Source organism: Phaseolus vulgaris, chromosome 4 (assembly GCF_000499845.2).
Source record: "Phaseolus vulgaris cultivar G19833 chromosome 4, P. vulgaris v2.0, whole genome shotgun sequence".
NCBI lineage: Eukaryota > Viridiplantae > Streptophyta > Magnoliopsida > Fabales > Fabaceae > Phaseolus > Phaseolus vulgaris.
In genome coordinates this window covers 2,781,096-2,808,507 of record NC_023756.2, presented here as the reverse complement: position 1 = coordinate 2,808,507, position 27,412 = coordinate 2,781,096, and the positions used below count along the sequence as shown (strand labels likewise).

Sequence of the window (27,412 nt, the reverse complement as noted above, 5' to 3'; positions counted from 1 at the left end):
CAGAAAAGTGTTTACTAACTCTCTGTCATAATGATAAAATGATGCAGTTCTTTATTTCTGAATATGAATAACACCAAGATGTCATTGTTTTTCAAGAAAATTGTTGAACATATGGAATTAATCTGACTTAAATTAATGAAAAAATTGAACTGTGATTCTGTCATATCCCTCTGTTTTTTTAACAAAAATAGATTTAGAAGTTATTTTTCTATTTGATTTATTTAACTAAATTGATTGATGTTCTATAATTTCAGAAACTATCTTAATACTTTAGTGTGTTCAATAACCACTTTAACATTATTATATTTTGAATAATTGAACTTATGATTCTCTAAATTGGATTTTCTGTTTGGGTTCAAGTGCACACCTACATTCCTGTAAAAATATCCACTAGAACTGTTCACATCATGGGATCAAAGAAAAACGCAAGCAATAACTTGGGTGTAAGCACACCAATAATTGATATCCTAAGGTTTGGAGCAAACTAGTGTTTCATTTTTGTTTTTGTCTGGATTTGGAAGATCAAAGAAAAACTACTAAAAAGTTTGAACAACATAAGAACAATTACAGATATTTTGCATACTACTATTCCAAGAAAATGTTCAAACATAGGGACAATTAGAAACATTCTGCATACTATTATTACTATGCCAAGTAAGCAAGCTCAATGATAGAGAAAAAGTAACTAATTAATGACACCAATTTTGTCCACCACTTCTTCATCGTGTTTAATATCTTTATTCTCTTGTCCATGGAACTGCTTCCTTTCTGTCATCTCAAGAAATTCAACTAAGCTATGCAAGCAAGTCTCAGCTTCTTCATCAATTGATTTTGGCATCAGAATCTCAGCAACATCAGCAGGGGTGATCTTGGTCTCTTCCAACAACTTCTCAATTCTGGGAAACAAATGATGAGACTCAACATCCAAGTAGTTTTTGACAAGCACCTTGAAAGCCTCATAGCAACAATATGACAATTCTATGTGCTTATCCATCCTCCCTCTTCTAATCAAAGCAGGGTCAAGTTTTTCCACAAAGTTAGTGGTGAAAATCATGATCCTCTCCCCACCACAAGCTGACCAAATCCCATCTATAACATTCAACAGTCCAGAAAGTGTTACCTTGCTTCCCCTGTCCTCATCATCTTCATCATCCCCTTTGGAAGAAGAACTTTTTCCTTCTCTACCCTCAACTTTTTCCTTTTTCTTCTTCCTTTGACCAGTGAGATCAAGAGAGCAATCAATGTCCTCAATCACTATAATTGACTTGTTTGAGGTGTTAATCAACAGCTTTCTCAAATCTGAATTGTCCTTCACTGCTGTCAACTCAAGATCATAGACATCATAGTTCATGAAATTAGCCATTGCAGCTATCATGGTAGATTTCCCTGTGCCTGGAGGACCATATAGCAAGTACCCTCTTTTCCACGCCTTCCCAATCTTGGCATAATAACTCTTCCCACTTTTGAACTTCACAAGGTCATTGATGATACCCTCCTTCTCCTTTGGTCTGATTGCAAGTGTCTCAAAAGTTGCAGGATGCTCAAAAACCACATGGCTCCACCTTGTCCTGCTGTTGGTGTACAGCTTCAGTTTTCTATTCTTTGTCTCAATGGTCTTTGCTTCTTCCAAAACATGTTTGAGGTAAGTCTCAGTGATGAGGGTTCTATAGCCTTTGTGAAAGGTAAGTTTGTAGTACCTTCTTTCATCTGAAGAAGGGTGGATAGAAAAAGACTGAGTTTTGGGGGTGATTTTGTAGGAACTCCACCACACCTTTACTCCTTGGAACTCATCCATGATCTCTTCGTTATCATCCATGCTAAGGACCAAAGGGTTGTGTGTGTCTTTGACTTTGATGAGTTCTCCTTTGAGCCTTGTGGCCCTTTGGGAAGAGTGTTCACCAAGGTAGGTTTGAATGGCAGTGTAGGCCTCACTTTTCATGAGGCGTTCACCTGTGAATTCATGGAAGGTGATTCTGATGTAAGGGTAGACCAAGGTGGTGAATTTGTTGGTGTACCATCTTACACGAGCTTGAAGAGTTGAAGGAACCAAGCGCATGAACATGGCATATATGAACATGGTTGAGGCCATCAATGACCCCGCTTGTGTCCACATTTTTAAGTCTTTTTTCACTTGATCTCACACAAAAGATTGTGTCTGCAAGAGCTTGGTTTGTTATGCTATATATGAAGCAATTCTGTTGTATTTATAGAGTTAAACAGAGGAATTGTTGATCAAATTGTGTGAAAAGGAAATATAATTTTTATGTGCTGAAGGAATCTGCTTTTTACATGAGTGATTGATGATATATTAACACTCTTAACATTTTGAAAACATACATTTTACATTTTAATAAATTAATATTTTGTTGAACTTCAGTTAAATTCATAAATTTTTTATGTTAACTATAAAATATTGAAATAGTTAATTTTAATCCATTCTCCATCTGCTGGTCCACAGAACCTTCTTCCAGGAGGTGATATATTGACACGTATCTAAAAATATAATTATAAAGAGTTGTAAAGTGTGTGTTTTATTTTCTAGTGTCAAGAAAAGTTAACCTTAAACTAAACATGTCTTAATCATTTCTGTAACCTTTAAATAGATTTATTGCTTCAGAAAACTAAGGAAAGTGTTATTTGAAGAACATACATCACAGCTATTGTTTCACTATTATGACTGCTCATAATCTAAATTAATGTACACTGCCATTTTCTTTCACCTCTTCTCCAGATTTTCCATTAGCTTCAACCTTTTCCTCTTTGGCTAACTCTTCCTTCAACCTTGCTTCCTCATCCTCCTTGGCCTTTTTCTCTGCTTCCTCTTCTGCCTTCTTTTTGGCCTCCTCAAGAGACTCTATCAAACTCTTCAAGCAAAGCTCAGAATCAGCAACAATTGACTTAGGCATTAGATTCTCAGCTACATCAGCAGGTGGCATATTGGTCTCTCCCAGCAACTTCTCAATAGTAGGAAACAAAGTGTGTGACTCAACCCCCAAGTAGTTCTTGGCCAGCACCTTGAATGCTTCATAGCCACAGTATGACATTTCTATGTGCTTGTCCATTCTTCCCCTCCTAATGAGAGCAGGATCAAGCTTGTCCACAAAGTTTGTGGTGAAGATTATGATCCTCTCTCCCCCACACGCAGACCAAATTCCATCAATGAAATTCAACAACCCTGATAGAGTCACCTTACTTCCCTTCTTCTCTTCTTCCTCAGCTTTCTTCTCAGGATTCTTTGGCTTCTCCTCATCCTCATCTTTCTCCTTCTTCTTCTTCCTTTGGCCAGTGAGATCAATAGAGCAATCAATGTCCTCAATCACTATAATGGACTTGCTTGATGTTTCAATCAACAGCTTCCTTAAGTCCGTGTTTTCCTTCACAGCTGTGAGTTCAAGATCATACACATCATAGTTCATGTAATTAGCCATAGCAGCTATCATGCTTGACTTCCCAGTTCCTGGGGGACCATACAACAAGTACCCTCTCTTCCAAGCCTTCCCTACTTTAGCATAGTACTCTTTTCCTGCCTTGAACCTATCAAGGTCGTCCACAATCTCCTCCTTCTTCTTTGGATCCATTGCAAGAGTCTGAAACGTTGAAGGGTGCTCAAAATTCACATGGCTCCACTTGGTCTGTTTGTAGCCAGACCAATCTTTGCTGGGGTTGTTGGTGTACAACTTGAGTGTTCTGTTCTGAACTGCAATATCTCTTCCTTGTTTCATCACATGTTGGATGTAAGAGGCTGTGACAAGGTCACGGTGGCGCTTGTGGAATGTTAGAGTCAGAAACCTCTTCTCTTCGGAAGTAGGGTAAAAGGAGAAAGACTGTGTTTTTGGGACTTTGTAGCTTGCCCTCCACCACAGTTGAACACCTTGGAACTCATCTGTGATCTCTTCATTGTCTTCCATAGAAAAGATAAGAGGGTTTTGGCTATCTTTCACCTCTTCAGCTTTGAGCCTTCTGACTCTCTGAGATGAGTTTGCACTGAGGTAGGTTCTTATGGCAGTGTATGCTTCACTTTTCTTCAGCCGTTCTCCTGAGAACTCGGAGAAGGAGATTTGGATGTAAGGGTAGAAAACGGCAGTGAATTTTTGTGTGTATTTTGTGGCATGGATTCGAAGATGGCGTGGGAAGAATTGCTCATACATGGCATACACAAACATGATGCTAGCCATGAGTGAACCTAGTTGAGACCAGACTTCACCCATCATCTTTTCAACAGAATCTATTACAAAAATGTTTCTGTTTGTTTCTGTTGTCTGTTTTCTGTGTTTAATGATGCATGGAATTAATGTGGTATTTATAGACTCAAATGTTACAAATGGGAACTCAGATTTGCTACACATGAGTTGTAAAGTGAAGTCCAGTTGTTTGTCTGGTACACCCAAAATTTTTCCAGTTGTCAAAATATATATTTTTAATAGAAAAAGAAAAATATTTTTTATACTTAAACAATCATGTCCATATGTTTTAATGGATAAGGTGTTAATCAGAAAAAATATATTTATAATTATAAAAAAAAACTAATTATTAAGAAGTTTACTTTAAGCCTAACTTAATCGAGACTGTCAACTTTTACGTGGGACTATATATTATGGGTGGTCCGATAGTGGGTGGCCTTGATAAGGCCAACAAATACTCGCTAGGATGAGCTCGAAATGACTCTGATACCATATTACATAATAAAGTTTTTTTAAGTCTAACTCAACCTCATAAAACCAGCTTAAGAGGTTGAGATTTGCACCCACTTATATACAATAAAAGGCTCTAATCTCTAGTCGATATGGATTCCAACACTAATAGTGGATGTGGACATAATTTGTTTTCACCTGATTTAAATAAAAAATAATATTTTGACATCTTGAAAAAATAGACAGTTAATAACTCCTTTTAATATATAACAATATATTATTTTAAATTAAAAAATGATAAAAAGTATTAATATATTAATTGTTAAATGTTATTTTTTAGGTGAGTGTAAAAATATCACTTTCTTTTTATCACAAAAAAATTTGCACTTTAAAAATGATGTGATCCACAGTCCAAGTTCACACGGCATGTTTAATTTCTTGGGAGTTTCCCTATTTTTGTCATTTTGTGGAGTTCATTTGATTTGATTGTGTTTCTATTCAATAGCTGCCATTTTTGACCTTTCAATATTAATAATTATTTTAGATATTAATAATTTTTTAATTTTAAAATAATATATAATTTAACAAATTACTTTTTCTTTTTATCTATAAGTAGTTTTTATTTAATAATTTTGTTCCATGTTTTCAATGATAAAGTGTTACTTTGTTTTTATATTTCTGATGAACAAGTAGAGTAATTCAGTTAATTAATTTTATATATATATATATAATTTAATTTGATTTAATAGAAAACTATACCCACTTGAAAAAAAACCTGCAAAAATACAATAAATATTTCTTATTCAAGTGAAGTGTTGTACTCTTTTTGATTTTGAAAGTGTTGATTTTGATCCATATATTTTGATACTATATGTAAGTTGACTAAAAAGACTAAACAAAGTCTATGCATGAAAGAGTCTTGCCAAAAACTAATATATTCTAATGGTGGACTATTGTTTAATTTAGCAAAAATAGTTGTTCATTTATATTCCTCTTTAATTAAATAGGCTTATAGTATTAACAATAATCAGCATCAAAGAGTAGGAAGAAATAAGATGACTTTAAAAAGAAAAATAGAAAAATAAATTATTGGTAAAAAAAAAAAAAAACTTGCCCCTCGGCTAAGTGGGAGGGATAATTTTTGTTTCATATATTTATAAAAATTCAATAATTCTAGAAATAAACTGTAAAAATAATAACAAATATTTTCAAAAGAAAAATACAAAAAAAAATTATAGGTTAAATTTAATTTTAAATAGAAAAACAGGGTAATAAACATTTCTCCTTGTTTAATGTGTAATACAAAAAACAGTTTAAATAATTAAATTACTTTCTTACAATTCAATATAGTTTAATTTATTACCTATATAGAACTAACAATTCTTACATACATTTGTTTGTCTTTTTTTTTCATTTAATCCTTTTTTTCAATGAAATACTAATCTTACCTTTGATTTTATTTGTTTTATAAAAGTTTTCATATTAAACATTATTATTCAACTTGACATCTAAGCTAGATTGATACCTCAAGCAACAACAATCATTTGTCATCTCACATAAAAAAAATAAAAATAAAAAATAAAAAATATTGAAAACTAGACTAAAACTTGTATGCTAACAAAAACTATACATATGTAGATTATACTTATTCATAAAGAATTTTAAAACACATATTAGATGGAAGTTTATTATACCTTTGATTTTATTTACAATTTTCTTTATTATATAAATTTTATTTACAATTTGTAGTATTTACACATGTATTGTGTAACTATTTCAATTCTTGAACACACTCAAATCCACAATACAAAAAATTATGAAATAGAAACTAATTTTTAGAGACAAAAAAAACAATTAGTTATTGTAGTGACTAAATTAGAGACCATTTTAGAGACTAAAAGTTTTTTTATTTCTAAATTAGTTTCTATTATTGTTAAATGGTTTCTAAATTAATATCTAACTAGCAACCAAGGTTTTTGTTACCAAATTTAGAAACTAAATTAGTAATTAAAACCTTATTAGCTAATTAGATACAAATTTAGAAACTAAATAATTGGTAATTAAAACATTGATAGCTAATTAGATACCAATTTAAAAATCATTTAACATTAATATAAATTAATTTAGAAATCAATTTTTTTTTTTAATTTCTAGAATAGTTTCTAATTTAATTATTATAGCAACTAATATTTTTTTATAAAATTAATTTTTATTTCATGTTTTTCTTTGTATGCGATTCTGCTACATATACCCTTAATCATTTGATTTTTGGTTTTACTATACATACACTGAGATATTTCTTATACTTTTTAAGTACAAATTACTTCTTCTGTCAAAATGTGCATCACTTGGTATTTTTCTGGCATCAATAACATGCAATAACCAACACACAACACTTTTATTGCAACATATACAGAACCAAATCATTTTATTCAAGAACCAACTTCAATTCCCACAAAATCCATACAAGAACAAAGAGAGATGTAAACAGTTCCTACTCAGATCTGTGGTCATAAGGAGGACAAAATGTTACTACATACAATGAGGATGCACATCTCACCAATGGGGTTGGTGAGTCAAAGGCATAGCTAAAATAACTAGGACAAGCATCCTTAAATATCTTTGAGTACACACTAGGCCTGCACTTCTCTGGAGTCCCATAAGCATTCCTGCAACAATACCTGTCATCACCAAAGGCCAAACAAGCACTTTTGCAGCCCACAACTTCTCCCTTGGAATTCAGCACCTTAAGTTGAGGAGGGCACAAGGAGTTGATGTCCTTCAAGCACCCTCCAATGAGGCACTTGGGGTCTGTGGTCCTGGGAGTGATAGACACAGGGATGTTGTAGCCATCAACAAGGCTAACATCATAGTAATCTGGTTTTCCTCCTTCAAGTGAAACTTCAACTAGTGTTGCTGGGGGAGTGCCTATGAGTCCCCTGCATGCTTGTCTTCCCTCACAGTCCCCTGTTTCACAACCTGGTTTCCCATTTGAACTGAAATTGCAACCTGTTCTGGCCCAGATTCTACCATTCCATGTCCATGGTATTATCATACGTTGTGTTTGATCTGGTGCAAGGGGAAATCCTCCATCTGCTATCTCTGGTTGCCCATTGTTTGATGCAAATGCTGGCCATATTGGAAAGGAACACTTGTTGTGCAGATAGAATGTCACATGATTCTTTGCATTTCCTGCATATATAGCTTTCATAGTTTGTAATTGTCATATAGATTAGAAATAAGTATATTTCATAATATATAACTAAACATAACGTTATTCGAGTTTTATAAGATTTTTTTATATAAAAACTTTGATAATAAGTATCATTGTAAAACTTGACATCTCAGTTATATTGATACATCAAGTAACAACAATTATATGTCAAGACACAGATAAATAACTTTTGAACTAATTCTTATAAACTAATGTCATAAACAACATGAGAATTTCTGATTGCTCACTCATCTCAACACTATTTTCAATACATTGTGATAGATAAATCAATCAGAATTCATGTATAAGTTCCAAAAACTAAATATAACAATAGAAACAACCCAATTCAACTGTTATCTATGAATTATATTAACATGGAAAATAAGATGAATATGGAATTACCAGAGTAAATGGAAGAGCAGATGAGGAAGAAAAAGAGTGCCACATTACACTTTGGGAGCTGCATGATTGTGAATCTTAGTAAATGAAAGCTGTGAACACCTAACAGAGACACACACTTATATAGGAGAAAAGAAGTAACAATTGTACTCTAAGATTTGATGTGGATAATCTTTACATAGAAGAAAGAAAAATGATGTGTTGTTGACCCTTAAGCATTCGTTGTCTTTGCTTGAAGGATCACAAAACAAGTGGCGAACACTAATGAAAATGTTGCTTATTGATTAATGTTAGAGTAATAACATTTACCTTCTTTTTTAATGAGGCATTAAATATGGAATGATTATGTCAAAATGTCCCTTTTCCTGTGAGAAAAAAAACACAAGTTTAACATGTCTTTATTTCACATAAAATTGATAAATAAATTTAAATTGGTATCTAATTAGCTATTAAGATTTTTCTACCAAATTTAGAATATAAATAATTGGTAGTTAAAACCTTGATAGCTAATTAAATATCAGTTTAAAAACTATTTATCAATAATAGAAACTAATTTAGAAACCAATAATTTTTTTAGTCTTTAAAATGGTTTCTAATTTAGTTTTTATAAAAACTAATTATTTTTTGTCTCTAAAATTGATTTCTATTTAATAATTTTCTTATATTTAATTTTAATAAAAATAATTTTTAGTTTTAAATTAAAGGTATATTCACTCTGCCGTGTTATTATTATTATTATCATTATTGTTATTAATAATATTAATATTGTTATTATTATTATTACTACTTATTAATTATTACTATTTATTTATATTTATGTTATTTAATTCATCTTAATTATGGGGTGATCATATTTATTAGTTTATATATTTTTATAATATATTAATCCATATTAATTATTTAAAAGTTTTTATTTTAGTTTCTTTTTATATTATTTGAAATGTATTTTTTTATAATTCAAAAATATATATGAAGTAATAATAAAGCAAAAATAGTTATTACTTTTATTTAATAAGTTTGGATAAAAGAAAGTTATTTATATATTTTATCGTTGTAATTTTTTTATATGTGTAGGTATAAAGGATATCCATAGGTCAAACTTGGAACTATCTAATACATGTTCAACATAACCAAAGTTAGATAATGAGTATATATCTCTTTGTGAACCAATAAATGGTGGATATTTTTGAAAACAAAATTATAATTGTACCTAATGAGAAATATTCAACTACCTAATCAATTTTCAATTAACTTTTGATGTTCCATTAAAAGTGAAATACGAATCCATATATAATGAGATTGAGTCTTATGGTTGTGAGTCAAGTCATTGACTTCATTATCTATATTATGTGTTAAGTTTATTAAGTTTGATATTTAAGACTTATAAAGATTTAATATTTTCCATGTTTTTCTTTAATATGTCTAGTAAAAATGGTTTAAGGAAGCTTAGATCTCGTATAGAACATGGACTCATGAAAAAGTTAGTTTTAATAAGTATAGAATGTATGAAATATATGAATAATTCTTTATTCCGATGTAAAACTCTTATTATGGTATATATTATGAAAAACTATCAAAAATATAAAATTGTTGATATATATCAATGAAATTATGTTATGATTAAGTGATATATTTATTATTTAATAAAAATCAAATAACTATTTACGTCATTTCTTTATTTTTATTCAATAATTTAAGCTTTTATAATACTTTATTTCCATTAAAAATAATTATATTACATTTAGAGTTTATAATTCATTCTATATATTCTAATCTTAATATCTTTAATATATCATAAATAAATAAATTGTCTTTAAAGAAAAATAATAATCATTACCATTTTTTCTTTTTATGTCTTCACAATATTTAAAATTTATATAAAATAGTACTCATGACTTAATTTAGTGTTAATATGGTACCGTAAACAATAATCAATATTCTAAACTTTTTTAAAACACATAATCAATACTAACTGTCACCTAATAATACGACAAAAAATAAAGTTATTTTTATGGATAAAAATTAAATAAAACCTTTAAAAATACAAATATGCAAAAAATTTAATTTAATAAAATTAAAGGCATTAAGACTATGCACGTCATTCTTCAAACAAACATTAAAGAGGTGTATTTGACATGTTGGTGGAGCACCTTGTTGACTTGCCTAACTTTTATTATCTCATTCACTTTAATAATATTCAATACTTTACTTAGTTAATTCAGTAATTCATTAATTTAATTTAATCATGATCCTTTAATGGATAATTTATTTAATTAAAAGAAAATAGTCAAATATGGTAAACAAACAAATCTTAATGTTGATTACTTAAATATTGAAAATTGAATATTTCCTGCTCCTATAAAATAAGTGGATGTGAATTTTTCAAGAGAAATTGAATTAAGGTTTGTTTGATAGACAAAAAAGAGAATAAAATAAAAGGTTTATGCCCAGAAAGTGGGAGTGTGTGGATTTCAAAAATGGGGCTCGAGTAAAATCTTGAATTTTATAATGAGCATTTTATTTTCAAATTGATAGTTTCGAAACTTGAAAGAAAACTTGTTTGAAATGAATTTTAACTAATTCATCATTCAAATAATAACAGAATATTCAAACCATGAAATACATGATTCAAATGTACAACTGAGTCATAATTCAGTTCAAGTAATCAATGTAAATAAAGAAACGTTATTATTAAATTGATACGTATTATTACTGATACATATATGAATGACGTATATTTGAGAAAATATAATACATTTTTATAATAATTCATTAATTAATCTATTTTGTAGACATAAAAAATTATCTAGTACTTTAAAAACTATTTGTACCTACAAATATATTAAAAAAAGAGACGTAAAACAATAATAAGAGTCACCAATTAAAAACTAAAAATTTGTATCCGTATTGTACAAAATGTGTAAGCAATTTTAAAAATTCAAAAAACCGAAATGATGCGTATTTTGCAAATCTTTGGGAATTTAAACGGAATTTTTAGAAGATTTATATTTGACTAATTCCATTTGATAATGACTTTGGCTTGGTACTACCACTGATTTCAGTTCCGATGTACAATATGATACAACACGCACTATTTACAGTATGTTAACAATACTATATACAAAAGATATTATATCCTATTACAATCAAATTCACACCATATTTCCTATGCCGATAATCAGAAATAGGCAACAATTCAAAAATATACTTACAACAAGTTCAAGTTTGAAAATCCAACAGAACAAAGGAACGAATTCCAATACTAAAAACAACATGAATTTTAAAGACCTAAAAGAAACAACATTAATAGAAAGAATAGAAACTATAACTCAAATTACAATTATTAACACGATTTCTGAATACAATATACAAAATATAACACACCTAGTCACAGATTTCAATAAATAAATAGAAAGACGAAAATAAAAAAAGCAGGAATGTTCGTCTCATGGCCGGCCCAAATGGTTAAGGCAGCGACGCCGCTCCACAAGGCAATGGAATATGAGACCACTCTAGCGGAGATGCAAACCTTTACGGCAGCGCCGTCACGCCGGAGAATTGTTTTATGACGGTTACTTGAGAACATGCAAACACAATTCGTTCGCCCTCAACAAAAGTGTGAGAATCCGGATAAGGATCTCCCGTCAATGAAATAAAAATTTATACAGAACACAATAATTAGATTTACAATATATGATTAACATATAACTAGCCATATGCAAATAGTCCTGAAGCTGTCACATAATCCGCTCAGTAAAAGAATTGTCATTCTCATCGATTCGAAAATCTCTGAAGTCTGACATGTGAATTTCATTCTTAAATCGTCATTGCAGAATAAGATAAACAGAAAACAGAACCGAAATTAAAATCGAAAAAAATTTTAATTCAGTCAATGCTGCGTGATTAACTGTGATGATACTTCGAATACTAAGATATCAGTGGCTCTAATCTACAATTAAATATCTGCTCACGTAATAAATCGAAATAGCGTATACTGCAAATATAGCACAATATCGCTGAACCAACACAAATCAAAACATACACCTAAATAATTGAAGAAACGATTGCAATTAAAAGATGTTATATACGAATGGAGATCAGAAATTGGTAAGATTTGTGTCGGTCACGGTAATTCAGAAACACGGACCAATGTAAAATCATCATATCTCCTCGCATTTAGATCCAATCGAATAACTGCAAAGGCAAATTCAAAAACAAATACCGAAAAACAGAAAAATATGATTTCGAAAACTGGAAGCAGAGATCATAGAATCAATCATCAGAGACTTAAATACAAGGAATCATGGAACGAATCCAATCATATTGTTGCAGTTTTTTTTTTTCTCATCAGATGATTTATAACGAAAAATAATACCCTTAAACAAATGAAGAAGAAACCTAATTGAGCCAGATGAATTTGATCCTCTGAGAGAGCTGAACCCTGAGCAGTTGGAAAGGCACAAATGTGAGAGACACTGTGAGTGAAGCTCTTGCTTCGCGTATTTATAAGCAAGGACATTTGAACGGTGGAGTAGAAAGGAAAAACCTTAAAATTGAAAGAGGTGCGGAATGGGCCGGGTCCTTGTCAATATGGGCCTTTGCTTTATTTTGTAGGGGCTTCTTCTTCCTGCAACCCCACGTTTTTTTCCTGCACCCCACAATTTTAAAAATTCCAACATTACCCTTGATCTAAAATTTGAAAAGGGCACCGTTCTGCATTTCCACAATCACTGATCATATCCTTGGGTATCAACTGAAATGTCAAATTTAAATAAAGTTTACTATATAAAACACTACAAAACTTAGCATAATTGTTGACCCAAACACTAAATAAAGTTTAAATATAATATCAAGCAAAACAAAGCCAATATAATTGTTGTTTACTAATTTGAGTAACACAAACACAAACATCAACTCATTATTCCAGACACATCAATCCAGTATAATACCGAATCCATAAATTCAGAAGCTTACCAGATCCCAAAATCCGAAACATTCCCAGAATCAGAAATTCAGGATTTTACCAAATCCATAAGTTCAGAATGTGAAAAAATGATTACGAAAACATAAATCCATGGAAAAAACAAATCTGTAAATCCAAAAAACAAAGAAATTTACTTACCTTTTTGCGAAGAGCACTCTAAATCACCAAAAAAGAATGTGTAAGATTGAAAGAAAAATGTTGTGGAGGTGTCGCTGCTATGCTGCTGTGGGAGAGGAAGAAAAACGCTGCACAAATGAGAAAATCAACACTGTCTTCATTTTAGGGTTTTTTCATATTAGGGATATGTTTGAAATTTTGAAAACTAATAAGGGTGATTTTGTCTTTGTGTAAGAGTGTGGGGTGCAGGAAGTAAAAAGTGGGGGTGCAGGAAGAAAAAAGTGGGGGTGCAGGAAGAAACTGCCTTTTGTATTTTCAAGTTTGATATGGTCCAATAGGTATTGCCATAATTTAGGCGTGTTTAAAGGTTTTGGGAAATTCAGTTAGGTAGATAAATAATATTGTTATAGAATTCAAAAATTAGATATTCTAAACTTTTTTTAAAACACATAATCAATACTAATGTCAAGTAATAATATAACAAAAAATAAAGTTATTTTTATGAATAGTAATAAAATAAAACCTTTAAAAAGACAAATATGCAAATAATTTAATTTTATAGAATTAAAGGCATTATGTTTATGCACGTCATTCTTCAAACAAACATTAAAGACGTGTATTTGACATATTGTTTTCAAACATTCATTTAATAATTTAGACTTAAACTTATGTTTTGTTATTAAACTTTTTTTGTCATTCACATTTTACCAATAAAATTACATATATTGAAAAAAAAATAGTATATTTATACTTATCACTTTTAGAATTTTATAAAAATATTTTTTATTTATTTATTTTTATTTATGCACATGATTTTTTTAAACGAACTTGCTTCCATTCCTGGTCGCAGGAAGATGGTGATGGAGGTTGACTGGCCCCTCTGTCATCCTTAGAAGTAACAAGTCATATTTTCTCCTTCAACCTCATCATAACATCCTCAACCTTATTATAACTCGCACGAGGCAATAAGTCTGAGGTAACATTTTGTACTTGAATAGCCTTAGCTTTTTTTCCTAACATCCTGTCAAAAATGGAACAAACAAATTGAATAAACTAATGATAGATTTATTTATGGCCTTTAATTTGAATGAAAACTACTTGTACTAACCATCCATTTGTCAACTTCACGACTTTCAACAAATAACGGGTAAGTCTCTTCGTTAATGTTGGTGTATCTTGACAAGGATTTTGACATTTTTTCGGCCCAAAAATGTATGTCATCATCGGCTTTGACTTAAACTGGCATAATTTAATGGTGATCAAAGAAAGAACCTTTGATTTCAGGGTTTGTATATTAGGGGTATCAAAATGCATCTGAAAGACAATACAATAAAGTTATAATTATGATTTAATATAAAAAAAAATAACATATATATGATAACAAGGAGATTGTATACATTACCAAAATATCTTGTCAAATCATGTTTTGGTCGACATTAGGGACATAATCCCATTAAGGTACTAAAATGAAAATCTTCTCACGTGCTAAGACTCAAAGGAGTTGTTGAACATGTATCCATACCCATCAGACAAGAAATTTTCTTAACCTCATAATTACGTTCCACTGGACAGTTGTATGAAATTAGTTGATTTAGGATATAAAGGAGTCTCTGCATCACTAGACATACTTTTGTATTCATGTGTTTATGTAAAATACTCAGCTCCAACATCATGAATCATGTCCTACAATCGTTCTTGCTTCGCTTCATCATCCCTGGTACAATCAACATATTCTTGAGATTTGCACACACTTGCTAACTATAATAATTCATTGTGTCATGAACAAGTTACAATGTCATAGAAACCCATCACATAGAAGGTGTTCCTAATTTTGGTATCCAATTTTCTCTCATTCAAACAATTAATGCAAGAACACCTAAACTTTATTCCATCAACACTACTGTTGGCATTATGTTGAGCAAGTTAAGCAAATTGTATAAATTATTCTAGTTCTCTCTTGTATTTATCACTTTTGCATGGTGACTAAATGCATGTATACTCTCGCATTTTTTCAAATGTGTGACTCTATCTCATTCAAAAAGACTCACTTTTATTATAGTTCAATGGTACTTAATATTTAATCGTCATCCCTTATATTTCACGAAATTTCGACATATTGTGCATTGGTCTTCATATGGCACGAAATGAAAGTGGTGACATTAAATCTCCACAATAAAATATGCACATGAAAACCAACACAAAGTGAAATGAACCAAAATTACTTAAAATATATGAAATGTAGATTACAAGTTATATATTAATAAACTAATAAAAAATGAATACTTTTCTCAAATTGTTCAAATAATTCAACATTCAATGTACAACCTTCAATGTTTTTTTTTTAAATGTTTAGTGTGAAAAAAATACATTTACCTTAGAGGAGTATTAGACAAATAAATGTATTAAATCTCAACTATGAATCTCTTAAAGAAAGTGCTAAATTTGGGCAATATAAGGCTTGAACTTTACAAAATCTAACAATATTTGTCAAAGTTCGAACACCTCAAACCTAATACTAACACATATTAAACAATTATAATTATACCTCCAATTAAAAAATTAATCAATTTTATCTTTACAATTACAACTAATAATCTACGTAATAATTTAAATAATAATATAACTAATTAATCAATACTAACTTTACAATTATAACTAAAATAATATTAAACAATTCTAATTATACTCTTCCTTAAAAATGAATCAATTCTAATTTTACATTTTAACTAATAATATAGTTAATAATTTAATTAATTCATCAAATCTAACTTTATAACTGATAATATCACTAATCAATTCTAAATAATCAAACATATACTAAATTCATTAAAAATAATAACTAAAATAATAACACTAAAAATAGAACAAAAAACATCAACTAACATGGTGGAGGCGCGACACGACATAGGTGGCTAGAGGCACCAAGGAGCAAAGCAGACCCAACACATATAACAGCGGTGGTGGCTCTGGAAGCACAATGGTCTAGAGCCATTTCAATAAAAAAAATCTCCAAAAATTGGAAAATGTACTGTCTTGTGAAAAGCATATTCCTGTATGCAGTGGATTCAAGAAAATATTCATGCATGTAAGTAAATGTAACTTTTTTGCATCAGTAAAAAAACAATAGATTATTTTAGAGATATTCAGACCTTTATTCAATTCTAACAATATCATCTATTCTTACATGTTCATCTTAATAAAACATCATTATCACATTCAAAATCTTGCTCTGCATTCTAAATAAAACAAGCTATTTATAAATTCTAAAATATTTTGATGAGAACTTCCACCACTTTTCACAGCCTTTATGGCTAAAGTCCTCCATTGATTTGCATTGTTTTTCATCTCATTGCCTTTCTCAAACTCCATTATTTCTCTTATGCAATGCTTGAGTGCATCTCTTCTCACAACCTTTTTGTCATCAAAGGGAGCCCTAATTCCCATCTTCCAAACATCTTCCATGAGCTTTGCATTTGTGCTTTGATCTGACCAAAATGGTATTGCAATTATTGGGACTCCTAAGCACAAAGTTTCTAATGTGGAATTCCAACCACAATGTGTCACAAAACATCCTATAGCCTCATGAGCCAGGACTTTTAGCTGGGAGCACCATCTCACTACAAAACCCTTTTCTGTTTTTTTCTCAAAATCCTTAGGGAGATTGGTTTCTTCTGATTTTCTAACCACCCACAAATAGTAATGTGAACACTCTTTCAAACAACAACCTATTTCTTCCATTTGCTCCTTGTTAAAGGTAGCAATACTCCCAAATGATACATAAACAACAGACCCTTTTGGCTTATCATCAAGCCATTCTATGCATTCATCCCTCTTGAATTCTGTCACCCCATAATCTTGATCATCTTCATATTGCTTATCTAAAAAGAAAGATGGTATATTTGGTCCGATAGACCTAAATTTAGGCCAAATCTCCATGATCCAATCTATAATCTAAAAAAACGCTGGTTAAAAGAATATTAAATACTAAAATAAAATAAAAGTTAAAATTTTATTAATTATTTTTTATTTGAATAATTTTGTTTTGACAGTATAACAAGTTGCATAAAAATTAAAACCTCTTTGTCCATCTCGTAGAATGTGTTGCATAGGATCCAATCAGCTTTTTCGATGTTTGAGAACTGAGCCACGGGATACTGAAGCAGAAACTGTTTTCTTTCATATGTAAGAAAAAATGTAGGCAAGTCCTGAGGTTGAAGTTTAGGCAAAGTGGGAAGGGAAAACTCGTGTTGTATGAGTGGAACCTGCAACTTTCCCGTGTGAACATGATAGTATATGCTATTCACAGTCATGTTTTGTGTGAGATAAGCAGCACCAACTATGCCAAATCTCTTTGCAACATCCAGTGCCCAAGGGAAGAATGAATCATACACAACACAATCAACATGCTCATCTTTTGATCTACCAAGTTTCTCAAGAAGCTTACCAAAGGTGAGTGGCCCAACTTCCCAAAAATTTTCTGCGTAGGCCTTGAGGCTCACAGCACCTGCCAACCCAACTTCATCAAACCCATCAGAAATGGTTTCAAGGGCAATGGAAGGAGGCACTTTCTGCATAATCTTGGCGTGGAAAATGGTTGTGACGAACGTTACTCTCACCCCTTGATGCACCAACAGCTTCGAGAACTGGAGCAAGGGGTTTATATGACCATGGGCAGGGAACGCTAACACCAAGCAATGTGCTGTTCTTGTTGCTGTGCTTTTCTTCTCCATTTTTCTCTCTCGGATGTGTGTAGAGATGAGAGGAGCCGGTTTATACAAGATAAGATTCAAAGATGTGTGACCAGGATTTCGTACCAGCCAATAATTATACGGTACTTTGTTTATTTGGGATATGAGAAATTTATTTTGTGAACAATTTTCAGAAAATAAAATAACTTTATAATCAGTTATAAGAATAGAAAAAGAGTTAACATTTTTATCTTATATGTCCAGATGAGGTTATGATGAACTAATTTATAATTGTTACTTAATTATCATGAATATAATTATCCAAGTTGTTAAATCATGTTGTTTACTAAAGAAAGATTAATACGTATTCGAGAGCAATGAGAATAAAAAAATTGGTATTATAAATTTTTTAAATTGTAAATCAATTTAATTAAAATTGCAAGCTTATGTTTTGGAATACTTCTACTTTAAATACTGAAATTCCAGATGATTACCAATTAGAATGATGTTACCTACTGAAATTATGATGTTACCTACTGAAATTCCAGATGACTAACATTTAAATACTTCTACTTTATAGTGACTTCGTTTTGGAATTTCGACATATTTTAATTCCGTTATAATATGATACAACACGATCCAATGCTTAACTTTCAGTAGGTAAACAATATAATATAAAAAAAGAAAAATATATACTCCAATGCTAATTTTAATTTTGGGTAATGATACATTATGGGTTGTGAAACTATAAATTTCCTTTAATTTTAAAGACCTAAACGAAAGAACAATACAAGAATAGAAATTACAAATAAATTGGGTAAAAATTATACAAAATACAACAATCATATTCCAAGAATACAACTAATAAATAACAATAAAATGAAGGAATGTTCGTCTCATGGCCGGCCCAAATGGTAAAGGCAGCGACGCCGCTCCACAGAGCAATGGAATATGAGACCACTCTAGCGGAGATGCAAACCTTTACGGCAGCGCCGTCACGCCGGAGAATTGTTTTATGACGGCTACTTGAGAACATGCAAACACAATTCGTTTGCTCTCAACAAAAGTGCGAGAATCCGGATGAGAATCTCCCGCCAATAAGATTAAATTTAAACAGAATTCAATAATCAGAGCCATAATAAATTATTATTCAATAAAAAGTAATAACTCACATTACGACTGTGAACCCGATTTTGTAGACTGTACAAAGAATATAACACTCAAGCTCAAAAAAAAAAATAATAAATAGAAACAAAAACTTTAAAATGCAGGAATGTTCGTCTCATGGCCGGCCCATATGGTAAAGGCAGCGACGCCGCTCCACAAGGCAATGGAATATGAGACCACTCTAGCGGAGATGCTAACCTTTACGGTAGCGCCGTCACGCCGGAGAATTGTTTTATGACGGTTACTTGAGAACATGCAAACACAATTCGTTCGCCCTCAACAAAAGTGTGAGAATCCGGATAAGAAACTCCCGTCAATGACATTAAATTTATACAGAACACAATAATAATTACAGTGACAACAAATCATTGACGTATAACAAGCGATATGAAAATATTACTGAAGCTGTCACATAATCCGCTCGGTAAAAGAATTGTCATTCTCATTGATTCGAAAATCTCTGAAGTCTGACATGTGAATTTTATTCTTAAGTCGTCATTGCAGAATAAGATAATCAGAAAACATGTCGGAATTAAAATCAGAAAAAAGTTTAAATTCAAACCAGACTGCGTGATTAATTGTGATGATACTACGAATACTAAGAAATCAGTGGCTCTCATCTACAATTAAAAATCTGCTCACGTAATAAGTCGGAATAGCGTATACTGCATATATAGCAGAATATCATTGAGCCAGAACAAACAAAAAAAATACACATGAGTAAAAAAAAAAACGATTGCAATTAAAATATATTATACATGAATGGAGATCAGAAATTGGTAAGATTTGTCGGTCACGGTAATTCAGAAACACGGACCAATGTAAAAATCATCACATCTCCTCGCATGTAGATCTAGTCGATTAACTAACTACAAGGGGAAAGACAAATTCAAAAATAAATACCGAGAAACATAGTGAAATACGATTTCGAAAAGTGTAAGCAGAGAAAGATAGAATCAATCATCAGAGACTTAAATACAAGGAATCATGGAACGAATCCAATCATATTGTTGCAGTTTTTTTTCTCATCACATGATTTATAACAAAAAAGATTGCACTTAAAACAAATGGAGATAAAGAAAAAACCTAATTGAACCAGATGAATTTGAACCTCTGAGTGAGCTGAACCCTGTGCAGTTGGAAGAGGCACAAATGTGAGACACTGTGAGTGAGGCACTTGCTACGCGTATTTATAAGCAAGCACATTTGAACGGTGAAGTATCTAGAAAGAAGAAACCCTAAAATTGAAAGAGGTGCTGAATGGGCCGGTCCTTGTCAATATGGGCCTTTTCTTTATATCTGTGTGCATTCATCTTAAGGTAATTTCTTCCTCCACCTTCGTTACTGCATCTCTATACATCTTTTAATTACAAAATTATTCATTGCCAAAAGATGCTGGATTTGTTTATTTATTTATTTATTTACAAAAATATTTTTCATTTTTTTTAAATATAAAGTCACTACTCTTTATCCTTATTGTACCGGTATGGTCGACCGACACATGACGTGTCTTGATCTTCCTGTCCGAGATGACCGAGACACACTGGCACGACCTCTGTCAACCTGACCAACCGATCGACATGTATAACCACTAACGCTCAAACCAAGGTCAGTGAAGTTAAACCATCATTAAGAATTAGGTAATGCAACCCTAAGTGTGATCCATTTCACTAATCAGACCCAACAAGGTAAGTCCATTAAAATAATATAAATAGCACATATCCCAAGGAGAAAGATACGTTATTTATTACTGTACACCTATCTGAGTATCTATCACCCGCTTTACTAACTTGGACGTCAAAGTGTCTTCCGCAGGTACCCCATTCGTTGTTCATCTGAGACCAAGAGGCGAAAGAAAAGCACGAAGAAAACGAGAAGAACTCCATTCATCACCCAACAACCTGCTCGACCGAAGGATGGAGATAAAAATTTCAATAGTTCTCTAGATTTCATCTAACTAGCCGGAACACTTATTATTCAGTATGGGAAGATAAATAATATTGTTTTAGGAATTCAAAAATTATATATTGTAAACATTTTTAAAACACATAATCAATACTAATTGCCACGTAATAATATGACAAAAAAGTTATTTTTATGGATAAAAGTAAAATAAACCTTTAACAAGACCAATATGCAAAATAATTTAATTTTATAGAATTAAAGGCATTAATTGTATGCACGTCATTCTTCAAACAAACATTAAAGACGTGCATTTGACATTATTTTCAAACATTCATTAAATAGTTTAGACTTACACTTATGCTTAATTATTAAACATTTTTTTGTCATTGACATTTTACCAAAAAAAATACAAGTGGCAGGTTTACTCATTAAACTTGTATAATATTGGTGGAGCACCTTGTTTACTTGCCTAACTTATTATCTCATTCACTTTGATACTCATTCAAATACTTTTAATTAATTAAATTCAGCAATTCATAAATTTAATTTAATCATAATAATCTTTAATAGATAAATTTAACGTTATTTAATTCTTAATGAAATATTTAAACAATCAACATCTTAGGTAACTTAAAAATTGAATATTAGATATTTTTTTATTAGTAAGAAATAAGAGGGTAGTAATATTTTTATATGGATCTTAATTGGAATATGTTTTTTTAAGAGGGATTGAATTAAGGTTTGGTTGATCCAAAAAAACAAAACATTGATAATAAAATACAAATAATTAATTGAATTGATCAATCTTATTGAAAAGGATATGAAGAATTGGCTGTTACATATAAGATCTAATCATGATTTAACAATTACATAAATCACTTTATTGTCATTGTCATGTGGATGTTATTTAGTGTGAGATTGTGATGTAATTGTATTCTATAAACTTAAATTTACAATATTCAGTGTCTACATTATCTAAATAATCATGGTTTCATAATAATTTGACATCAAGTTGTCAAATCTCCAACTCTATTTGGCAACTAGTCTCATAAATGTCATCTTCATTGTTAGTAATTTTTTAAAATATATATCTTTGTTTTAGATTTATAAAACAAATTGTGATTTATATATGGAATTTAGGTTGCTCTCTTTAATCTTAAGCTTGAACACCCATTTATTTTGGATTTAGTATTAATTTGAGAAGTTATTTCTTGTGATTGTCTAAATCTCTTGGAGCATCTCACTTTAGATTCTTGTCATCTCATTTTCATCCAAATTTTTGTTGAGGTAAGATTCATATGCATCATTATTAGTCAATTAGAATCACTTCTCTTATCTATTGAATCCTACTCTTTTGATAAGATGGAAAAAAAAACTTAATGAGGTGTGATATGAAAAGATGCACATAAAAAAAAATTCACGAGTGTGATATGAAAGGATGCACCAAAGCCAAATATCAAAATGAATTTTTTAAGTAATTTTCCTCATCAATTAAAAAAAAACTATCATTGTTTAAGGCCACCACCATGATTTTTTTTCTATCCTTTTGATAATGATAAACTATTCCAACTTTGTGCTCTTCTCCAAAAATCTACACTTTGTCTAAATAAGAATAAGTAAGACCAACTTTACTTTATATTTTTATTTAAATGTTATTCAACATGTTATTTTTAATATAAAACAAGAGTGGTAAGTACAAGTGAAAAGGGTGTTATTTTATTAAAATCATTATTATTTTAAAAAAATCCAAAAAAGAGTGTAAATGTTATTTTATTAAATTAAATTCCGAAGGAAGATAAATATCTATTTCAGAAGAAGTGAGTGTTATTTAAGAGCATAAAATTTATTTTTGCACTTTGTTTAAAAACAATAATAAAATTAATTTAAAACAACTATACTCCATTTAATTTTAAAAACACATTATCAACAATTAACATAAAAAACTATATATAATATAACAGTATTATTACTGGGAAATTAAACTGTTTGAAAAAAAAAAAGGGCATGTTTTTTCCGTGTTGATGCGGTAAACGAAGGTTCCAGAAGGTGGGTTTAAGCACACATCGGAAACAGACAGAGGAAGTAGAAAGGCAAATCAAAACCAGTGGGCGTTTCGTTGAATCCTCAAAGCTCCGAAAAACGACAAACGGAATTGAAATAACGCCCACATTGCATTTTCACAAACTTTCTCTTTCTCTCTCAACTCTATATCTGGATTGCATAAATTTCAACACTCTTTCAGACTGCCACCGAAAAAGCTTTTCACCATGGTTTCTCGCCATTTCGTGTCGCTCGTCCTCTGTTTCCTCTGTTTCGAGATCTCTGTTTCCTCCATTCGGTTGCCCGGTCTGGACCAAGAAGCCAAGTCCACGTAATGATGATGATAATTATTATATTTCTGAATGCCCTTTTGCCATTTTTGTATCCTCTGCCGGCTGATGCGTTTAAAATTTGACCTTTACTTTGGTTTGGTTTGTGGGTGTTCGTTTTTCAGCCATGGATCGGTGCTTAGGATGAAAACGGGAGTCTCTTCAGTGAAATTTGATCCCACACGGGTCACTCAGCTCTCGTGGAATCCCAGGTTTGACCTTTTCCTTTGTTAGACAAATGGGTCGCTTTTGTTTTTTGTTGTTGATGATTTTTGTGAATTATATCATGCAGGGCTTTTCTGTACAAGGGATTTTTATCGGAGGAAGAATGTGATCATTTGATAACTCTGGTTAGATTTTGTTTTTGATAAAATGTGTTTTAAGTCTCTCCCTATTCGGTCAAAATTAATCTTAGTCCTATACTTTTAAAACAAGGACTGTGGGCATTGCTCTTGTTATTTTTTATAATCGATGAATTTTGATCTTGTTTTTTATAATTGTTGAATTCTGTTCATCTTTATGAAATATAGTATTGTAGGGTCAAGGATGAAACTGATAAATTATAACAATACGGGGAGTAAATCTTTATAAAGTATGGAACTACGCCCAATTTTGTTTATATGTTTGATTTTTATGATCAATATATTAGCAAATGAAGCTTTTAAAAAAGGGTCTGCGACTGTCATCTAGGCTGCAACTTGAAGGTTTTTTTGGTTGCTGAGGCTGCATTTGTCCACAATTTATCGCAATATTAAGGGTTGTGACGAAATTGTGGCTACAATTAAAACCCTTTAGCATTGGGTTTGTGTGAGATTTTTTATGGGATTATATATCACATTATGTTGTGTCTGAATTTTTGTGATATTAGGCCAAGGACAAGCTGGAGATATCTATGGTGGCGGATAATGAGTCTGGTAAAAGTGTAATGAGTGAAGTCAGAACGAGTTCTGGAATGTTTCTCAACAAGGCACAGGTATGCTGAACCAAAATGGTTTATTTTATGCTTATGTGAAAACCTGCAATGCTTTTTATTTGATTGATTATGATGGTGAAGTTCTTTTTCTTTAATTTTATGGCTGTGATTTTATTGGAACACATCATGTTTATTAATGATGCTAGATTGCGAGAAATGTTATAGAAATTAGTTTGGAGGTTTTGATGATTTTGCGACTTTGGTTGATCCTGGGAAAATAAGTATGAATATATTCTTCACTTGAGCAAGTTAAATGGAAGTGTATGAAAAATGTAGATTGAATTATAATTACCAATGAAGTGAAGATGTACCAAATTAGAAGTTAACATGTGAATAAGAATAAAGTGTGCCGAGCCCATAAGTTACTTGAAAGATAAAGTAGTCTAATAACTCACTTTTTAATCTAGCATTTATATCTAGAGGGCCTATATGAATCTAATCTATTTTGTCAATAGTAATTCTCCTCTCCTCCCAGAATCATCTACTACTGACTGTTGGGAAAATTAGCATAATTTCTTTGCAAATTTTTTATCTCAATTTCGTGAGCTGAAATTTATTCTAACTGAGCTTTTTGACACTTGCATATAGCTATTGATTTCCTCTTTTTTCTTTATTTAATCTTTTAAGGATAAAATAGTTGCTGATATTGAAGCCCGGATTTCTGCATGGACATTCCTTCCTATAGGTTAGTAGACAATATCATTCTTTGATCCAGTTCAGTATTTGTTTTTCTTTGCTTTAATTTAAACATATGTTCATTGCATCAGAGAATGGTGAGTCGATGCAAGTATTGCACTATGAGAATGGTCAGAAGTATGAACCACACTTTGATTACTTCCATGACAAAGCTAATCAAATTATGGGTGGCCATCGGGTTGCCACTGTATTGATGTATTTGTCCAATGTTGGGAAGGGTGGGGAAACAATTTTTCCCAATTCTGAGGTAAAGATTTTCTCATGGCTTTGATTCTCTGATGTTTTTTTAAAGAACACCCCTAGCTCCCTTCCTTCAATCAAAGAGAAAAAAAGAAAAATGAGATCATAATGAATTCGTTTTCATTTTCAGGCAAAGCTTTTACAGCCAAAAGATGATACCTGGTCCGAATGTGCTCACAAAGGATATGCAGGTATATAATTTAGATGCTTTTACTAACTATTAGCAGTTTTTTATGTATTGACTTAGATGTTTGATATTTTTAACTACATCAAAGAAACATCCCTTCAGGTCTGTAGTGTATAATATCTTGTGGTGTACATAATTTCACACTCTCCTTCTTAGTAAGATGATGTTGCAGGCACATATGCAGATGCTAATAATTAAATTGGCTCAATATTTTTGAATTAGCCAAGCTGTGACTTTTTAAATTTGGACAAATTGTATAAACTTCTGACACTGTGGATAGATAAGACAAATTTATAGAAGCAGGAACTTAAGGCTAAATGATATTTGACCATATATGTTTCCAATTCCATCAAATTGTATCAGGATGAAAAATGTGATCATGTTATTCATTAGGTATTAAGTCAAATTTTATATTTATCCTCAGTTTCTTTAAAAGGGTCTGTTTGGAAATTTTTTTCTGTTCTTGAAAAATATTCTCAAAACTCAAAGGCAAACTAAAGATCAGTTCTCAAAACTAAAATGAATAAAGGTTGGTTGTGTTGGTTTACTTCAAAAAACGATTGAGGCCCTAGGATGATCATAAACTCATTTGGTGGAACACCCATGGCATGACTACTGTAATGCTCACTTTTAACTGTGAGTTCCTCTTTATTCTTAGAGGAAAAATACAGGCAGTATGAGGGACAAAAATGGAAGAAAGGTGTGGTTGGTTGGGCTTGGGCTTTTTCTCTTACTAGTAATAGTACATTAGTAAACTTTCTTTTCTTAGCTGCTTCATTTGGTATTTACTAAATTGGTTAAAATCATACTGCTTATGTGTTGCTTTGTAGAGACATCTTTCTTTCTCTTGCCAAAAAGTTTGCTATGTCACTGATAATATTGACTTCTAAGTTATCACACACTAAGAATTCAATGGTTTTTTCAGTACTAAATGAACTTAAACTATTCTTCTATATTTCAGTGTCACCATTATTTTAATCTCTCACCTATCAATCTAACCCTTTCTGTTTCTGTCATTTCAGTAAAACCTGAGAAGGGTGATGCCTTGTTGTTCTTCAGTCTCCATCTTGATGCAACTACAGATGCCAATAGCTTGCATGGAAGCTGTCCAGTCATTGAGGGTGAGAAGTGGTCTGCCACCAAGTGGATTCACGTTAGTGACTTTGAAAAGCCTGTCATTTCAGTGGAGGGTGGAGACTGTGTTGATGATAACGAGAATTGCTCTAGGTGGGCTAAAATTGGTGAATGTGAGAAGAATCCACTTTATATGGTTGGTAGTGCAGGAGTCAGAGGGAAGTGTATGAAGAGTTGCAATGTCTGCTCTTCTTAGGAAGTCTGTTACCTTTTTCTTCTTTGTTCTCAAATGCATGTAGAAACATAATACATTGTCAAATATATTGTATATAACATTCATTTTGTTGTGAACTATAACCATGAACTCTGCCAGTACATTTCATACCTTTTATACTGTTTTATCAAAACACAAGGGTTTTAGTTTTTAGCCATATTCCAATAGTCAAAGATAAGAAGAGGATACACCATTCTCTTCTCCTCCAGGTAAGGGAAGTGTTGTGTGTTGTGTGTTGTGTGTTGTGTGCTGTGTCTTGAGGGTGTTTAGATTGCCTGATATCACTCTTCATGCATTTTGGATAGAGGTTATGCTTGAGTAAAACTTGATTAAGTGTTTATTAAATAACTGATTATCATTGTATGACTTGTTTTAGTAATCAAAGATGAAATATGATTGAGTTATAATAATACAAGTTATTTTCATAAACTAAGAGTTGATTAAAATACTTTGGAAACGAGTTTTGAATATTTTAGAGTGTTGATATGTTAATA

General features: G+C 31.3%; 5 protein-coding genes, 1 long non-coding RNA gene and 7 other non-coding genes across 14 annotated transcripts; 1 reads left to right on the top strand and 12 right to left on the bottom strand.

The window, feature by feature from the left end:
- Positions 1-473: 473 nt before the first annotated feature.
- LOC137836861 (AAA-ATPase ASD, mitochondrial-like) lies at positions 474-2,315 on the bottom strand. Its single transcript, XM_068645624.1, has one exon. The coding sequence runs from the start codon at positions 2,111-2,113 to the stop codon at positions 686-688; it is 1,428 nt and encodes a 475-aa protein (XP_068501725.1). The 5' UTR covers positions 2,114-2,315; the 3' UTR covers positions 474-685.
- A 268-nt stretch (positions 2,316-2,583) lies between these two features.
- LOC137836855 (AAA-ATPase ASD, mitochondrial-like) lies at positions 2,584-4,360 on the bottom strand. Its single transcript, XM_068645619.1, has one exon. It carries the CDS (start codon positions 4,344-4,346, stop codon positions 2,694-2,696), a length of 1,653 nt encoding a protein of 550 aa, XP_068501720.1. The 5' UTR covers positions 4,347-4,360; the 3' UTR covers positions 2,584-2,693.
- A 2,667-nt stretch (positions 4,361-7,027) lies between these two features.
- LOC137836854 (thaumatin-like protein) lies at positions 7,028-8,351 on the bottom strand. 2 transcript variants are annotated; one of them, XM_068645618.1, is made up of 2 exons: positions 8,248-8,351; positions 7,028-7,823 (listed from the first exon to the last, which is right to left on the bottom strand). In XM_068645618.1, the coding sequence occupies exons 1-2, from the start codon at positions 8,309-8,311 to the stop codon at positions 7,126-7,128; spliced, it is 762 nt and encodes a 253-aa protein (XP_068501719.1). In that variant the 5' UTR covers positions 8,312-8,351; the 3' UTR covers positions 7,028-7,125. The 2 variants fall into 2 exon arrangements, with proteins under 2 accessions (XP_068501719.1, XP_068501718.1); XM_068645617.1 differs by having other exon boundaries at positions 7,028-7,835; positions 8,248-8,349.
- A 3,636-nt stretch (positions 8,352-11,987) lies between these two features.
- On the bottom strand, positions 11,988-12,080 carry LOC137838967 (small nucleolar RNA R64/Z200 family). The gene has a single exon (XR_011085574.1). It is a non-coding gene; the product is annotated as a small nucleolar RNA R64/Z200 family (small nucleolar RNA).
- A 257-nt stretch (positions 12,081-12,337) lies between these two features.
- Positions 12,338-12,413, bottom strand: LOC137838928 (small nucleolar RNA SNORD18). Its single transcript, XR_011085569.1, has one exon. It is a non-coding gene; the product is annotated as a small nucleolar RNA SNORD18 (small nucleolar RNA).
- A 105-nt stretch (positions 12,414-12,518) lies between these two features.
- Positions 12,519-12,602, bottom strand: LOC137838965 (small nucleolar RNA Z199). The gene has a single exon (XR_011085572.1). It is a non-coding gene; the product is annotated as a small nucleolar RNA Z199 (small nucleolar RNA).
- Positions 12,603-16,495: 3,893 nt separating this feature from the next.
- On the bottom strand, positions 16,496-18,175 carry LOC137836859 (UDP-glycosyltransferase 74G1-like). The gene is made up of 2 exons (XM_068645623.1): positions 17,422-18,175; positions 16,496-17,296 (listed from the first exon to the last, which is right to left on the bottom strand). The coding sequence occupies exons 1-2, from the start codon at positions 18,073-18,075 to the stop codon at positions 16,562-16,564; spliced, it is 1,389 nt and encodes a 462-aa protein (XP_068501724.1). The 5' UTR covers positions 18,076-18,175; the 3' UTR covers positions 16,496-16,561.
- Positions 18,176-18,726: 551 nt separating this feature from the next.
- On the bottom strand, positions 18,727-20,467 carry LOC137836860 (uncharacterized). The gene is made up of 2 exons (XR_011085348.1): positions 20,287-20,467; positions 18,727-20,069 (listed from the first exon to the last, which is right to left on the bottom strand). It is a non-coding gene; the product is annotated as an uncharacterized lncRNA (long non-coding RNA).
- On the bottom strand, positions 19,615-19,707 carry LOC137838968 (small nucleolar RNA R64/Z200 family). Its single transcript, XR_011085575.1, has one exon. It is a non-coding gene; the product is annotated as a small nucleolar RNA R64/Z200 family (small nucleolar RNA).
- Positions 19,812-19,894, bottom strand: LOC137838966 (small nucleolar RNA U54). The gene has a single exon (XR_011085573.1). It is a non-coding gene; the product is annotated as a small nucleolar RNA U54 (small nucleolar RNA).
- LOC137838929 (small nucleolar RNA SNORD18) lies at positions 19,966-20,040 on the bottom strand. The gene has a single exon (XR_011085570.1). It is a non-coding gene; the product is annotated as a small nucleolar RNA SNORD18 (small nucleolar RNA).
- Positions 20,159-20,239, bottom strand: LOC137838964 (small nucleolar RNA Z199). The gene has a single exon (XR_011085571.1). It is a non-coding gene; the product is annotated as a small nucleolar RNA Z199 (small nucleolar RNA).
- A 2,655-nt stretch (positions 20,468-23,122) lies between the features above and the next one.
- LOC137836853 (probable prolyl 4-hydroxylase 7) lies at positions 23,123-27,001 on the top strand. Its single transcript, XM_068645616.1, has 8 exons — positions 23,123-23,476; positions 23,600-23,686; positions 23,767-23,824; positions 24,343-24,447; positions 25,075-25,132; positions 25,215-25,390; positions 25,514-25,574; positions 26,593-27,001. Exons 1-8 carry the CDS (start codon positions 23,373-23,375, stop codon positions 26,898-26,900), a joined length of 957 nt encoding a protein of 318 aa, XP_068501717.1. The 5' UTR covers positions 23,123-23,372; the 3' UTR covers positions 26,901-27,001.
- The last annotated feature ends 411 nt before the right edge of the window (positions 27,002-27,412 follow it).

Bases quoted from the DNA above. Each gene is read 5' to 3' on its own strand.
- LOC137836859 (XM_068645623.1), bottom strand. From the start codon at position 18,075: ATGGAGAAGAAAAGCACAGCAACAAGAACAGCACATTGCTTGGTGTTA. The intron at 17,297-17,421 runs GTTTTAATTTTT...GCGTTTTTTTAG, and splicing joins TCTACGAGATGGACAAAGAG to ATTATAGATTGGATCATGGA.
- LOC137836853 (XM_068645616.1), top strand. From the start codon at position 23,373: ATGGTTTCTCGCCATTTCGTGTCGCTCGTCCTCTGTTTCCTCTGTTTC. The intron at 24,448-25,074 runs GTATGCTGAACC...TAATCTTTTAAG, and splicing joins TGTTTCTCAACAAGGCACAG to GATAAAATAGTTGCTGATAT. The intron at 25,133-25,214 runs GTTAGTAGACAA...TCATTGCATCAG, and splicing joins ATGGACATTCCTTCCTATAG to AGAATGGTGAGTCGATGCAA.
- LOC137836854 (XM_068645617.1), bottom strand. From the start codon at position 8,311: ATGCAGCTCCCAAAGTGTAATGTGGCACTCTTTTTCTTCCTCATCTGC. The intron at 7,836-8,247 runs GTAATTCCATAT...AAACTATGAAAG, and splicing joins CTGCTCTTCCATTTACTCTG to CTATATATGCAGGAAATGCA.
- LOC137836855 (XM_068645619.1), bottom strand. From the start codon at position 4,346: ATGTGTAGCAAATCTGAGTTCCCATTTGTAACATTTGAGTCTATAAAT.
- LOC137836861 (XM_068645624.1), bottom strand. From the start codon at position 2,113: ATGTGGACACAAGCGGGGTCATTGATGGCCTCAACCATGTTCATATAT.